The following is a 13,982-nucleotide window of genomic DNA, read 5'->3' on the forward strand; positions in this document are numbered from 1 at the left end:
AGTAATACTTTCTGGAATTAGTGGAAGCACTAATGATGGGCGATAAGTTGATAACCGTTGTTGACAAATTACAAAATATGATAATTTTGAATACCTCACGGCCCGATTCGAACTTGTAAGATTTTGTTTGAAGAAACGTCACTTTTGACATTGACATATTATCTAATCGATATCGTATCTAGACGTAATATTTGATGTAAGTAATGTACTTACTTAAGTATCTTAAAGTTCGAATCGGGCCGATACGTAGGTACAGTATAATAGGCAGGTACAGGTTCCTTTTTGCTTACCTTGCAATACTTATTTGTTTCAATGTATATAAATATGTATAGTGATTTGTTACAGTTCAAATTTAAGTAAGTACATATTTAAATAAATAGTTTACCTACCTACCGATCTAAGATTTTCTGTGGTAGGTACTCATGTCATGTCATTGGCAATTGTTATGTTTTCCAAAAGTTGCCAAAATATCATATAAGATAGTTGTAACTTGCTAAAACGACATCTCCAACTTCTCAGCTCGATTTATTAGATTTATTGTCGAAGCTAAGAGTTCCAAAACTTCCCGACCGGAAATGGTCGAGCGGAGCGTGCCGGAAACGCGAACAAACATCCCAACTTAGCGAAAAAAAAAAACAAAACAAATGCAATGCGCTTTGGAGCGTCATTCGCGTGTTTATTATTAGCGGTGCATAAACAAGGTTACATGGGCCCGTATCGATGCGTTTAAAAAGCCAACCCGTCCTGCAAGAAAAGGACGGGAGTTGAGCACGTGGGAAGTGGATTCCGAACGCACGCACCCCCTCCCGCGCTCGCGCCCCTCCTCAAGGCGCCGCGCGCAGTCAGTCGCGCGCCGACCATTGAATCGGCAACACGTATCAAAATTTCGCGCCAGTGTGTACAGCAACCGCCCTAACGTTGTGCAGTGACCAAGTGGGAACGTTGTGATTTGTTGTGTGACGTATAGTTAGTGAGACAGTGTTGTGCACTATGCGGCTGTGTGCCACGTTATGAATGGTCTGGATAAGTGCTTCTTCGATCAGCGTAAGTTTATGTTTTGGTGCGGAAATTCGTAAATCGCTGCGGTATGAGCTTTTCACGTGTGGGTACGGGGTGGTTGCGTCAATATTTTGTATGGAGAGAGTTAATTATGCGGGTGCATTTGCATTTGGTATTTTGGAGGATTATCGCCGGGTGTTGATGGCACAGCTGCAATAAAGGTTACTGCGGGAAATGAAGATCCTGTGGGATGTTTACATTTTAAGCTATTTTATGCAGTAAACAAACAGGCTCCCAGTTTCGCGTGAAAAATTACTTGAGTAGGTTACGAAAAAACGAAAATATGCCTATTAGAAATTGATAAATATTGTTCCAACGGACTTTTGAATGAATTCGGGAATACGTAACAGATACTTGGTGGATTTTGAGCAACTGTTATGAACTGCGAAATTGTGAAAGCACCAACTGTTTTTTTTGCCAATAACTGTGAAATACGAAAAAAAATACCTAGATAAAAATGTCTAAAAACTTCAGTGTAGACTAAGAATTAGGTACTTAGGTAAGCAAAACTTACGTAAATTTATGTATAAACTGGTTTACAAATAGATTTATCTTAAAATGTTATCAGTGCTAAGAAATATTTACATGCAAACCTAACAAAACATTGAATAACCCAAACGCGCTAATCGCTAAACTAGATTCCAATTAAAATTCCAACAGTTATAAAAGAAATGCTTATACAAATCAACTCATAACAGTTGGAAGAAATTAAATCCGTCAAGACGGAGTCACAATAACCGAAGTCAGTGAACCTGACACCACACAATGATCCCTTCAATACTCTTATTGGAACCGAAAAGGAATACAACACTCGTTTACACTTGGAAATATTGGGATTGACTTAAATTCGTTATTTATACAAAATCATGATATTTAATTTAATACACTCATTGGAAGTATTGGAACTAACGAAAAGGAATAGGTAGGTGCAACACTTGTTTCACTTGATATGATTAAATTTGGGATTGACTTGAAAATTGGTTATTTCTACAAAATCATGATACCTATTTAATTTAATGCCTATCTTATTGGAACCGAGGAAAAGGAATTACAACACTTTTACACTTGCTATCATTTAATTTGGATTGACTTAGGTATTCGTTATTACAAAATCCCGATATAATATTGTCTTCGGTTACTGCGATAGCCGCGATAGTTACTCATGAAATAAAACTATTCAAACGTCGTAGGTATACATATTTAAACGTCGGGATGTAGTAGAATATACGCGATATAATCCGTTTTAATAGTTTTATTGCAAAAAAGTCCCGATGCTTAAACAAAGTAAGTATTGCTAATATGAAACTTATTCTGACTGAATGTAAACACTAACTACTAAACGCGTTCGCAAATTAGATAATATTATTACGTGATTACGTGTCGTACAAATTTAACTTCTATTATCGAGGAAAATGAATCTAAAATGTTCACTGGTAGTAAAATGCAATTAGGTAGTTTAGGTACTGTATGTACATACTACAATATTCCAAATTAGTCTATCTCCTTTATTGCTCTGAATGTTTATTTCAATAGCTATCCAATATAAATTATCAAATTAACAAAATTTTACAATATAAAATGTGTGTTTTACAATATAAATTTAATACACAATATAAATAAATTTGCGAAATTTTAATAAACGGCCGTACAAATACAGAATGTTAAACGCGAGTAGCAAATAGTTATTGTATTCCATATACATTTGAAATTCTAATCTCGAATTGAAACCCAAATTTAACGTTACTTTAATGCATTCATGTTCGAAAGTTAAAATAGCTTCAACTTAAGCATAATTTATTTACCTATTGTTTTGCAATGTTATTATTATGTACATTATTACAATATTCGTAAACATAAGGGCACCTATCTTCATACCTATAGAAAATAGTCGCAAAAAGAACAATTAAATATATAATATAGACTTCCCGTTTTCATTTCCACTACTTAGCTTGTTAGAGTTATTAGGTGTTATTTGGTGCATGTTAATTAAAGGTGAGTGTTTTAAGAATATTCACGGTCTTATTTGTCCTTTACCTTAACAAATTATCATGTTTTGCGTTATTAGACAGTTTCTGCTACAGCAACAATCTGGCACCTACATTTTGAAATGAAAATAATTTAAGTACATATTTGAAACAAGATAATCTTAAAATTAATAGATGATAAACATGTTACCTTTTGCATTTAACCATAACATAAAACCCTATAATAATTCGACCATGTATTAAAGAGCACTTTAAATTTAGGCATACATTTATCAAATCCTTATCAATAATTAACAGAATTTTGTTAATTAAGTTATAAGTAATAATCGAAAACCCGGTTTAATAACCGAATGAATGTTTAAATAGATATCCATTTAGACTTATGATGGTAATATAATTCGCTGCCTGTCGTTGCTTCTTAAACACTCTAATTAAATGTGGATTCAAATGAAATAAAGCTATTAAGACGGATTATATCGCGTATATTGAATTTATACGACTACATCCCGACGTTTCGAACCCTTTACATTGCAGTGTTCGTGGTCAACGAGTGACTGAGGAGAAACTACACTAAGGCCCAAGATACACTTGTAAGTTTTACTTACGTAAACGGACACAGCCATACTACAGAATGAGAGATGAACATCGTTATCTCATTCTAACAAATAGCTTTGATACCTACGTAAGGTAAACTTACAAGTGTATCTCGGGCCTAATGTAATGTAAATTCAAATGTTACGTAATTTATAAGGGTGAACACGTAAAACTACCCAGCATCTCGTATCACTAAAGATAAGACCACTAATGAGCGCGTGGCAAACAGCATTATTTCATTTCGAGATAAAGTGAGCGCTCGCGGTTAAATTGACGATGATTTGTTCAATTAAGACCTAAAGGGTTTGAATGGAACAATTGTAGGAGATAAACATGTAGGCATGTTCGATGTAAATACATTAGCTAATGATGAATTCCGTTCAAAGGCCGCCTTTGTTGTGTGCGCAGGGAGCAATGTTTTTGGAATACATTTTCCTTCTGATAATGACACAAGTACTTTTGATATGTAGGTACAATTATGTTTTAGATCAATTTACTTAAAACAAACTATTGTATAAAAAAAGTTTAACAGACTCATACATAATACAATAATGGCTCCATTAATATTGCACGATACATTCTCAAAATACGTGTGCTCGATATTTTTTTGTAAAAAAACTAAACTGAAATCGATAGGCCTATAAAGGACCAACAAATCACACCTTGTTGTACGACACCTTCGTGTTAAACAAACATTAATCAACAAATAGTGCTGGCAAATAATAAAAAGAAATATTTAAATAGTGCGACCGCTGCCGGACCACCCGCGCGATCCGCCGCGCCGCGTCCACATCACGCACGTCCATTATACTATCAAAAGATACTCCAAACGAGTTTATATTCAGTTTTTACGTAATTTACATCTCTACAATCCAATATGCTTCCTTTTTTTACAAACCTCGAATGTTGTCCCTCGTATCACCGGATCTTTGTTATTGAATGTCATAATGATATTCAATATCGATTATATTGTTTGCCACTGGAGCCGAAACGTGTTCCTCTATATTGTTATGTCAAGTGGTCTGATGAGATGCAACGCCGCATTGCAAGTTTCAATGTTACCCTTTCTCGCTTGAGCATAAATTTGAATAATCGTCCCGCCTGTTGTAATACTTCGTTTGTTTTTTTATCGTCCGTCGATTCCTCGAGACAGGTTATTTTAAACGTTTGTAAACAGGGGTGGCATGCTTAACTTTCTGAGTGACTGCAACAGACCTGCGCGGCATCTTAACTATTTCCCCTTAAGTTTCCGGTTAATTTAACCCGGGGTCGACACATGCATCCAAATGGCGCTGAAAAGACAGCGCGGCGGAACTCCCACGTGTTTTGAACAAACAAAGTTTCCCAGAAACACAATGTCGCAGAGACAAAAACACTGTACCTACCCTAATTGCCAAGCCCATTATAGCATATGCTCAAAGTATTCCTTTTCTATCATAATTGTCTATTAAACCTGATATTACGTTATTCACGAACCTCCTATAATTAAGGGATTCGTTGCGGTCGAAGGTTTTTCTAAAATGGGATACAAATTTTATGGCCGCCAATAAAAGAGTTATGGCTAGGTAAACGATCAAACTTAAAGAGTATAAAACACAATACTTTCACTCATTGTTTGATGCGTTAACCGGGGTCGTAAACTTGGGACAAATTGGTTTTAAAGGACCTGGGGTCTGTGTTACGGCTTTTTTTGTAAAGTTTATTGCGAAACTCTCTTACGCGAGTATTGTTGGTTATAAATTTTCCCAACTGCCACTTTTAGTGTAGTTACGTAGCAACGTGTTTCGGATTGATGTCCATATATTTCGCTATATTGCCAACGAGGTTTTGCAAGTTTGCAAGTGAAATGCAGAATACACGTCAATCTTAATTTTTAGTTGCGAAATATGGTGAGATTCTCTGTTTTAAAGTTCCCTTTGAAAATCAGTGTTCAAACACCGAACTTCGGAAAGGCATTGATGAGTTTAATTAAATTCATCTTCAGTTGTCAACCTTATAATTCCGTTTCATAGCTTCACTAATTAAGTAGGTATTAATGCTGTATATGTGCCGCTATTAACTAATAATTATAAGGCAGCTCAGACCGTATTATTAAACGGGTAGTCACGACAGCCGGCAGGTTGTGGGAGCTGCATTACAGCGTAATACATCAATCATTCTGATAATTAGGAATTCTCTGAAATTATGATAATATTCGGGAGTTCCGTCACATCGACAAAGTTCGTTGACCTGGAATTCGTCGCCGGATTCTAAAACAGTATCATTCTTCCCTAACGATTATAGGACATTTAAAAACGGGCCGCGTTCGAAATTCTTCATTCTTTTCTATTCCACGTCGTTAAAATCCTATGGAATTATTTACACCCAAAGCCGTTGGGAGCTGACAGGTGTAAAACAATTTTTACCTACCTAATATTATAGTAGGTAGGTATTTTTCAATCTAGTCAAAGAAAATGTTTTTAATACATGAATACCTACATAAACGTATGTAGCATGTATGTTTTGAACAATAAATATTTATAAACGGTGTGGTTCCGGACGAAACTATTTTTCAATTTTTTAGAACAATAGAGGTGAGAATAGATAATGCGGCTTATTATGATATTCGGGACTGCTTATGCTTTTATAAAGTAATATTGATTGATGAATTTAAGCCGATAGAGTAGGGATATGCCTACATACATATGAGTAGACATTTTATGGAGTTGCGAAGCTTGACAATGGACGGGGCACATTGCTTAATGAACTGATGGCTGCTGGGGCAGAAAGTGAATGACGAATGAATGAATGAGTGAGTGAATGACAGAAGACCCCCAACAAGATACTTGTGGTCCAGATGGCAGGGAAACATTAAAAGAGGAAAGCGGGTGGCTCGTCACCTCTCGTTGTGGCGATCCTTGGGGACCATGGCTTAGTCTAATCATTGTTAGTAAATAGTTTTATTTTTAGGTTAACAAGGACATGAATATTGACAATCCATCAATTGTCGGCATAACCGATTGATGTAAGTAACGTAAATTGGTACGGGTACGACGACTCATGTCCGACAACGATCCATTTTAAATGAATAACAACGCAACGCCATGAGAAACGAAACCATGTGCATCACAGATCACAGACCAATTTTACGCACAATATACAAAATGCACTTACATGTCTATTCCCAATACAAAAACCTTTATAATAGCAATCTAACTGTAAAACTTTTTTCTTCTGTACGGAACATCTTCAGTTCGGAACCAAACGGCTCCTTTGTCGATTATTCTCGGATATAAAAACGGAATTGGGCTAAGGGAACAAAAAACAATGAAAAAGCAACATCAAGTTGTATTGCAGCTTTTAACGAGTTTAGACTCAATGGAACGCTATTAAGGTTGATATTAGAATGGATAATGCTTTCGACCTAATACGTTTTGACACTGGATCACTGGAATGAAATGAATGGGCTGCGATTGGGTACGCACGTGTGCGCTGGCGCCGTTTTCAGACTGGCAGCGCCATCTTTTGGCGGGTAGCGGAAACTTATGATCCTTTTTATTAATGTTTGCTCTTTGATAATTCTTCAATTCTTGAGCATCGTAATGCAATTTTGTATTCTGATTTAAATGTTTGTTTCGATGTTAGAGCATTCTGTGATCGGCAATTACATAATATACCTGCAAAACTTTTCCGTAAAATAAAAATATTCTTTTACTTTCCTATATCATCACTTTTTGAAAATATCGCGTATTTGATGCATACATGTATAGACTTCTTAAACGAACCGTGCAGAATCCTTCCGTAATTTTCTATATAAAAATTAATATTTCGCGATTAGTTCTTTTGTTTGGAATTATTTATTTATTTAAACTTTATTGCACAAAACATAAAAATAATGTACAAATGGCGGACTTAATACCTAATGGCATTCTCTACTAGTCAACCATCGGTAGTCAATTATGTTTATTGATAACGGCCAAATAACGTGTTACACCAGAAACAAAAGCATAAATTGCTTTCCAAACGGCACCCAACAGTGATTGATCGGCGTACAGATTCTTGTAGATGTAGAATGATGGGTGTCGCCCGTTATCGGAGATAGTCACCCATAAATACGCCTTAAGTTTTCACGAGGTCCCGGATGGGGGTCGGGGCGTACAGTTACCTTAAGTACCCACAGTATTTCAATGTTATTTAATTTACGAGGATTGAAATTAAGTTCATTAAAATGTTTCAATGCTGTCAATCGCAGAATCTCATTAATGGTTATTGCGTATTGGATATTTAATAATTCAGGGGTTTCATGTATTAATTTTTCAAATGGGTATTAATCGTAAATGGAACTATAATAAATAATGAATCAGTTATTCAATATTTTAACATTAACTATGTACTTCGTAAATAAGGACCTTAAAAATGTAAACGTATCTTCAATTGAAGCGTAATAGCACAGAATAACTAATAGTACTACCGTACAGAAAATTCACTCCTTCACAAAAGTCAGATTTAGGTATAAAATTACACCTATATCGCCGCCTGCAAGCAAAATTTAAACTTAAAACCGCGCACGAACCGTGAATCTCCTTTGCGCGCCGCAGTTTTATGACCGAGCTGTGAGTGTCGGCACGGGGTTATCACTTGACAAGTTTTTATACCTAGTCTATATTCGGTAGACTAAAATTACATTTCATAGTATGAACATCAGGTGTCATTTCATGATTTCATACTATGAAATGTCATTTTAGTCTACCGAATAAAAAAATAGACTTTATACCCACTGATTTATTATTTTTAAGATAAATATGTAGGAATTACAAACGTTGATTATGTAAACATACATTTTTTATCCGGAGATAGTATGTCTGATTCTCACGGAAGTAAGTTTCGAAGCCATTGTGTATTTTCAATTTTGCGCGAGCGCCACGTGACACGACTATCGTGCGCGCCAAGCGGCAGCCCACTGCTATATGCCTGTCGGATGGGCGCGCCGGCCAAATGTACCTAAACTGCGGAGTGACACCCCCCTGGTAATAGGTACCTACTTAGGCCCTCAGCACACGAGGCGATGATAAACGATATGATGAGAGCAGACGATTCAACGGAGCCACGCCGTTCTGTCGCCAAAATAGTGTTTAGTTTTTAAGTTTATAAAATTATATGTATGTTAGTTTATAATATAAGGTATATGTAATATACCTTGTTGCCTGAATTAAATTTTAAAATAAAATAAAATAAATAAAAAATAAAAGCGATACGAGTACGAGAGGCGTATGAAATTAAGACGTATAAATAACACTTACACTGCGTATGCTATCAAAATCGTTGCAGACTTAGGGTCGGTTGCATCAAACTGTTCGTATCGTTAAAGAGTTCGCTAAATTTCTCGTAGACTTGGGCACCAAGCGTCGTGTAAGCCAGATCATTCTGTTTGCATACAAGTTCATCACGCTTACGCCTGTCGTACAATAATGACGACAGAGATCTCATACGCTACGACTACGCATTGTGTGCGGGATTGTTGAGATTGTACGTACTCGTAGCGCTCTCGTTCTACGCGCGTATTACGCCACGCTTACGCCTACGCCTCGTGTGCTGAGGGCCTTAGGCTGCGTTCCCACTGAGTCGTAACGTAAATCTATAGTTCGTGCGTCGTGGCCTACATAAATGGAGGTGTTCAGATGACACGATAACGGTAATCGTCCTGTCGTGGCTTGTATATTTTAACGGAGGTGTTCACATATAGGACGGTACGATTATTGTATACCTAGTTAGAACGCGGCCTTACACGCGAGTAGGTACGTATAATAAATTTGCGGCAAGACATGCGCCTGAGTGGACGTCAATCACCTGTCTGCCGCTGAGATTTCAATTTCCGCGCCCTGTCGTCTTGCGTCTTGCCCATCGAGTTAAGCACTTTTTCACGGAAACTGTTTATTTTTCCTCATATTTAATAGATACTGATCGATTCAAAGAACTTAATAAATCTAGTCAATATTAAGTAAGTTAATTTTTCAGTTTAACCTACGCATTTTTTTTGTCACTTGCGCGAAATGTTTTCAACTAATAACAGTAAAAGTTTAAATTCGATTAAATCTTCTCATGTTACTATAGATACCTACTTTTGACAGTCGAGACGAATCTAATGATATTATGCATTAAAACAGTATTATGTAACGCTTAAAATTAAATAAAAAAGCAGGGATCGGAACCGGTTTTTTGCAAAAACATAGAAATAACCATATTTTTCGAATTATTTTATACTCGAAATGTAGCACTCAGTTGTGTTTTTAGGTAACGACTTCGTATTATTAGATTGCTCAATTAGAAATGAAGTAATTAGCAAAGAACGAAAAAATACCGTTTCCGTTCCCATACAAAAAATACCGGTATCCGATCCCTGTAAAAAAGTAAGCTTAAATATTCCGCAATGCATCGAACGGCAAGCAAGGTATTTAATCGAAATCCGGATTCCTATATTTATACATACCTTCTCACGGCAAATCTACTAATCCTAACCAGTAATTATATTCTCAACCTCATCCCGTCTCCGCCATGTGACATAACAGCCGTGTTGTGTTAGCACACACCGTTTATATTTGCCGATCCGAATAGCAGATGTTTTGTTGTTTAAATAATAAATTGTTCGGGAAACGGGAAATATATAGGAGCGAGTGATCTCAAAATCAGATCAATTTGACATCAATGTGGATTCGAATTAGCGTCTAACAGCCATATTCTAACTTTAAGATACGTCAAATATTAGATATCTAAACGATATGGATCGGATGTGGATGTGCCAAACAAGTGTCAAAAATGAAGTTTTTATTTGTAGAAACGTCACTTTTGATACTTGCTTGCGTTTTGTTCATGCGACTCATAAAACGTTTTGAATTATTTGAATTTTCACAGATTATATTCATCTAAAATCTCTTTATAATTCGTCACAGCTTTAACTTAAAAATCACTAACATGACTAAACACAATCTAAATTTGACGCCACGTCATTACCAGCTTATTGGAATTTGTTAATATCCGTCCCCGAAATTCTGCAAAGTGTTCTGTCGCTTCCATACCGGATGGTAAACTTAATTATGGTTCAACTTGTGCCTTTCATCCACGCAACTAACGCATTTACTCCTATCTATCCTCGATCTATAAGGTTGACAATCCTTTGCACTATATATAAATATCTGTATTAATATGCGGCGTTAGTATGCTTATGGTAAAGGAAATTAGATGCAAAATAAGCGATTATAATTTTGTACGGATAATTTTTATGGTATTTTTGGTGGAGAACATGGGAAACAGGTGCGTTTGCGATTATTCAAGGTATTCGATTTAATTCATTTAGGTTTTAATTACACACAGATATTAGACAGATAGAATAGGTACTCTTTATTGCATAGGTACTTAAAAAAGAAACAGTTGCACATAAACACAATTTACTAATGAAGACACACACACACGCAAACACGCCATCTTTATACATTGAAACTAGGTACCCCCAATTAACTAAATTCACCACACCGTGCTGATTGGACCACCGTTGACTGTCGAAGAACTTGTCAAACGAGCGGGTGCAAAGGTCGCATATCTGGGGTAAGATAAGAGCACCTAACCTCGTCCTCTGTTAATATGTCTAACGGCAGATTAGCTTACAGAGAGTGTAGTCTGACAATCAACGTCGGCGTTACCCTGACCTCAAGTAATTTGGGAACTGGGACAGTATGGGACTTACGGGATAGAAATAAATTGCCCTGATCACTTTTAGTTAAACGTGTTCATCGATCCACAATTAACCAAATGGTTGTACATAGGTATTCCTTTTTGTCGATTTAAGGTAGCGTTCGGATTCTGGTTAAGACTACTTCAGCATTACTGCTACAGTATTGCTGTGCGACATTACTGCTACAGTATTGCTGTGCGACATTACTGCTGACTGCATGGCTGTCGCAAATATCCGGGCAGTAACCACATTTTAGATGTTTGCGGCAGTAATGTCAGGCTGTAATACTCCAGCAGTAATGCTGGTGCATTCTGAATCCGAACGGCGGCAGTAATATCAGGCTGCAATACTGCAGCAGTAATGCTGGTGCATTCTGGATCCGAACGGCGGCAGTAATGTCAGGCTGCAATACTGCAGCAGTAATGCTGGTGCATTCTGGATCCGAACGGCGGCAGTAATGTCAGGCTGCAATACTGCAGCAGTCATGCTGGTGCATTCTGGATCCAAACGGCGACAGTAATGTCAGGCTGCAATACTGCAGCAGTAATGCTGGTGTATTCTGAATCCGAACGGCGGCAGTAATGTCAGGCAGCAATACAGCAGCAGTAATGCTGGTGCATTCTGGATCCGAACGGCGGCAGTAGTGTCAGGCTGCAATACTGCAGCAGTAATGCTGGTGCATTCTGGATCTGAACGGCGGCAGTAATGTCAGGCTGCAATACTGCAGCAGTAATGCTGGTGTATTCTGAATCGGAACGGCGGCAGTAATGTCAGGCTGCAATACAGCAGCGGTAATGCTGGTGCATTCTGGATCCGAACGGCGGCAGTAATGTCAGGCTGCAATACTGCAGCAGTAATGCTGGTGCATTCTCGCCTTTAAGTTACGTAGTTTTACGAGTTTCCGATATTTCGGCATAGTTGCACCGTGCATCTTTTCGGAGTAACTGACATGCCATGGTAAATAATAAATACAGTATACACCATTTTTAGTGCTGTTTTACCTTGTAATCCTTTTCCGCATCAATCCGTAGCAGTAATACCGCAACGGTAGGTAATGCAGCTGGAGTTACCATCCGAATGTCACCTTTAAGTACTTTATTGTAGCTTTAACGTAACTTGAAGTAACTTTCATGTGATATTTTTTAGGCTAAAAGTTTGTACCCACGACATTGCCGCTCGTGGAACAGGTTTACTTCTGGCTGATTTTTTATGGCAGCACCAAATTAGTCAATCCTGACTGTTAAGAATTGAACCTTTGCCTTTATGGCTCCTCTACACGATGGGCCAACGCCGGCCACTCCAAGGGACGCAGCCATGCGGTAGAATAGGATAGCAATATCACTTGCTCCCTCTAACGCATACTTAAATGCGTCCCTTGGAGTGGCCGGCGCTGGCCCATCGTGTAGAGGAGCCATTAGATTTCGCCTACACTTCACAAAAGGTAAAATTTAAGTATATATTACCCATACAAGATTATAATATAATATGTATTCGTACATTACGAGTACCTATCATAATTATACCGCAGAATTTTGTTTATTCGCCCATCATTGGATTAATTGCCTCACAATTTATATTGCTTTATTAAAATTAGTTAGATACGTATGAAAACTGTTATTAAAATATTGTTGGTATTATATGTCGGTAATTATGTTTGACACGATACAATAATGACGTGAAACAAAATTCTTTATATTCTGAACGTATTTATAACGTAAATCAACACAAACATGTATTTTGTTTTACGGTTGTTACAATGCAACACTGCTTATTTCACGAAAAAAACCATTCCATCTTACCCCAACGTACCTTATGTAATGATATATAGATATGGAATGATAGAGATTCATCTGCAAACAACATTGCAACTAGATATTTGAACACACCTTAATTTACATATTATTTGTCTCTGAAACATTTCATTCGAACTTAAAATGTATTTTAAACTAGATTTAAGATCGTTCAAAATCTATTTGTTCTAATAATAAGTTTTTGGCAAAAATATCATTTTTGGTACAAGCTTTTATCGCTGACTGTACTTTTCTTTCCACAGGCAACTGATACTCATCGAGACAATTCTAAAAACCCCAAACAGGATTAGGTTTCGTTGTTTTATCGCAGAGTTCCTATGGCCACCTCCTGTCTCCATCATCAGATCAGCTCGATGGTACCATAATATTGCATTGTCACCCGACTTACATATGTATGCAAATTTTCAGCTTCATTGGAAGTCGGGAAGTGGGTCAAATTTAGCTTGCAAGATTTGCCCCGTACAAACATAGTTACATATTTACATAGGTACATTGCAAGTTAAAATAAAAGCTTGTAATTTAAGTAAAAATAAATGTAATTAAAAGTCCGGGCGACTGATTAGGCGGGGTAAATAGGATCTGTTTTATATTACTCGTACTCTAAACCTTATAAAGCAAAGTTTCACGCCGCGTCTGTCTGTGTTTGTATGTTGGCGATTGGCGATAAACTCAAAAACTACTGAACGGATTTTCATGCGGTTTTCACCTATCGATAGAGTGACTCTTAAGGAAGGTTTGTGTATAATTTGTTAACCCGTGCGAAGCCGGGCGGGTCGGTAGTCTAATCTAAGTGTAAGTAATAAGTTAGTAAGTATAAGCGCTGGTGGC

The 13,982-nt window shown here is 37.1% G+C and overlaps 1 protein-coding gene across 3 annotated transcripts in view; it reads left to right on the forward strand.

Annotated features, from left to right (window-relative positions):
• Window positions 1–452: 452 nt before the first annotated feature.
• LOC134662745 (teneurin-m) overlaps window positions 453–13,982 on the forward strand; it is a 333,160-nt gene continuing 319,630 nt past the window's right edge. For all 3 annotated transcript variants that reach the window (XM_063519017.1, XM_063519020.1, XM_063519021.1), the window contains exon 1: window positions 453–1,044. In XM_063519017.1, coding sequence (XP_063375087.1) covers window positions 1,011–1,044 — 34 coding nt within the window. In that variant the 5' untranslated portion in view covers window positions 453–1,010. The remainder of the gene's footprint in view (window positions 1,045–13,982) is intronic.

This window comes from Cydia amplana, chromosome 3 (assembly GCF_948474715.1).
Source record: "Cydia amplana chromosome 3, ilCydAmpl1.1, whole genome shotgun sequence".
In the NCBI taxonomy this organism is placed as follows: Eukaryota; Metazoa; Arthropoda; class Insecta; order Lepidoptera; family Tortricidae; genus Cydia; species Cydia amplana.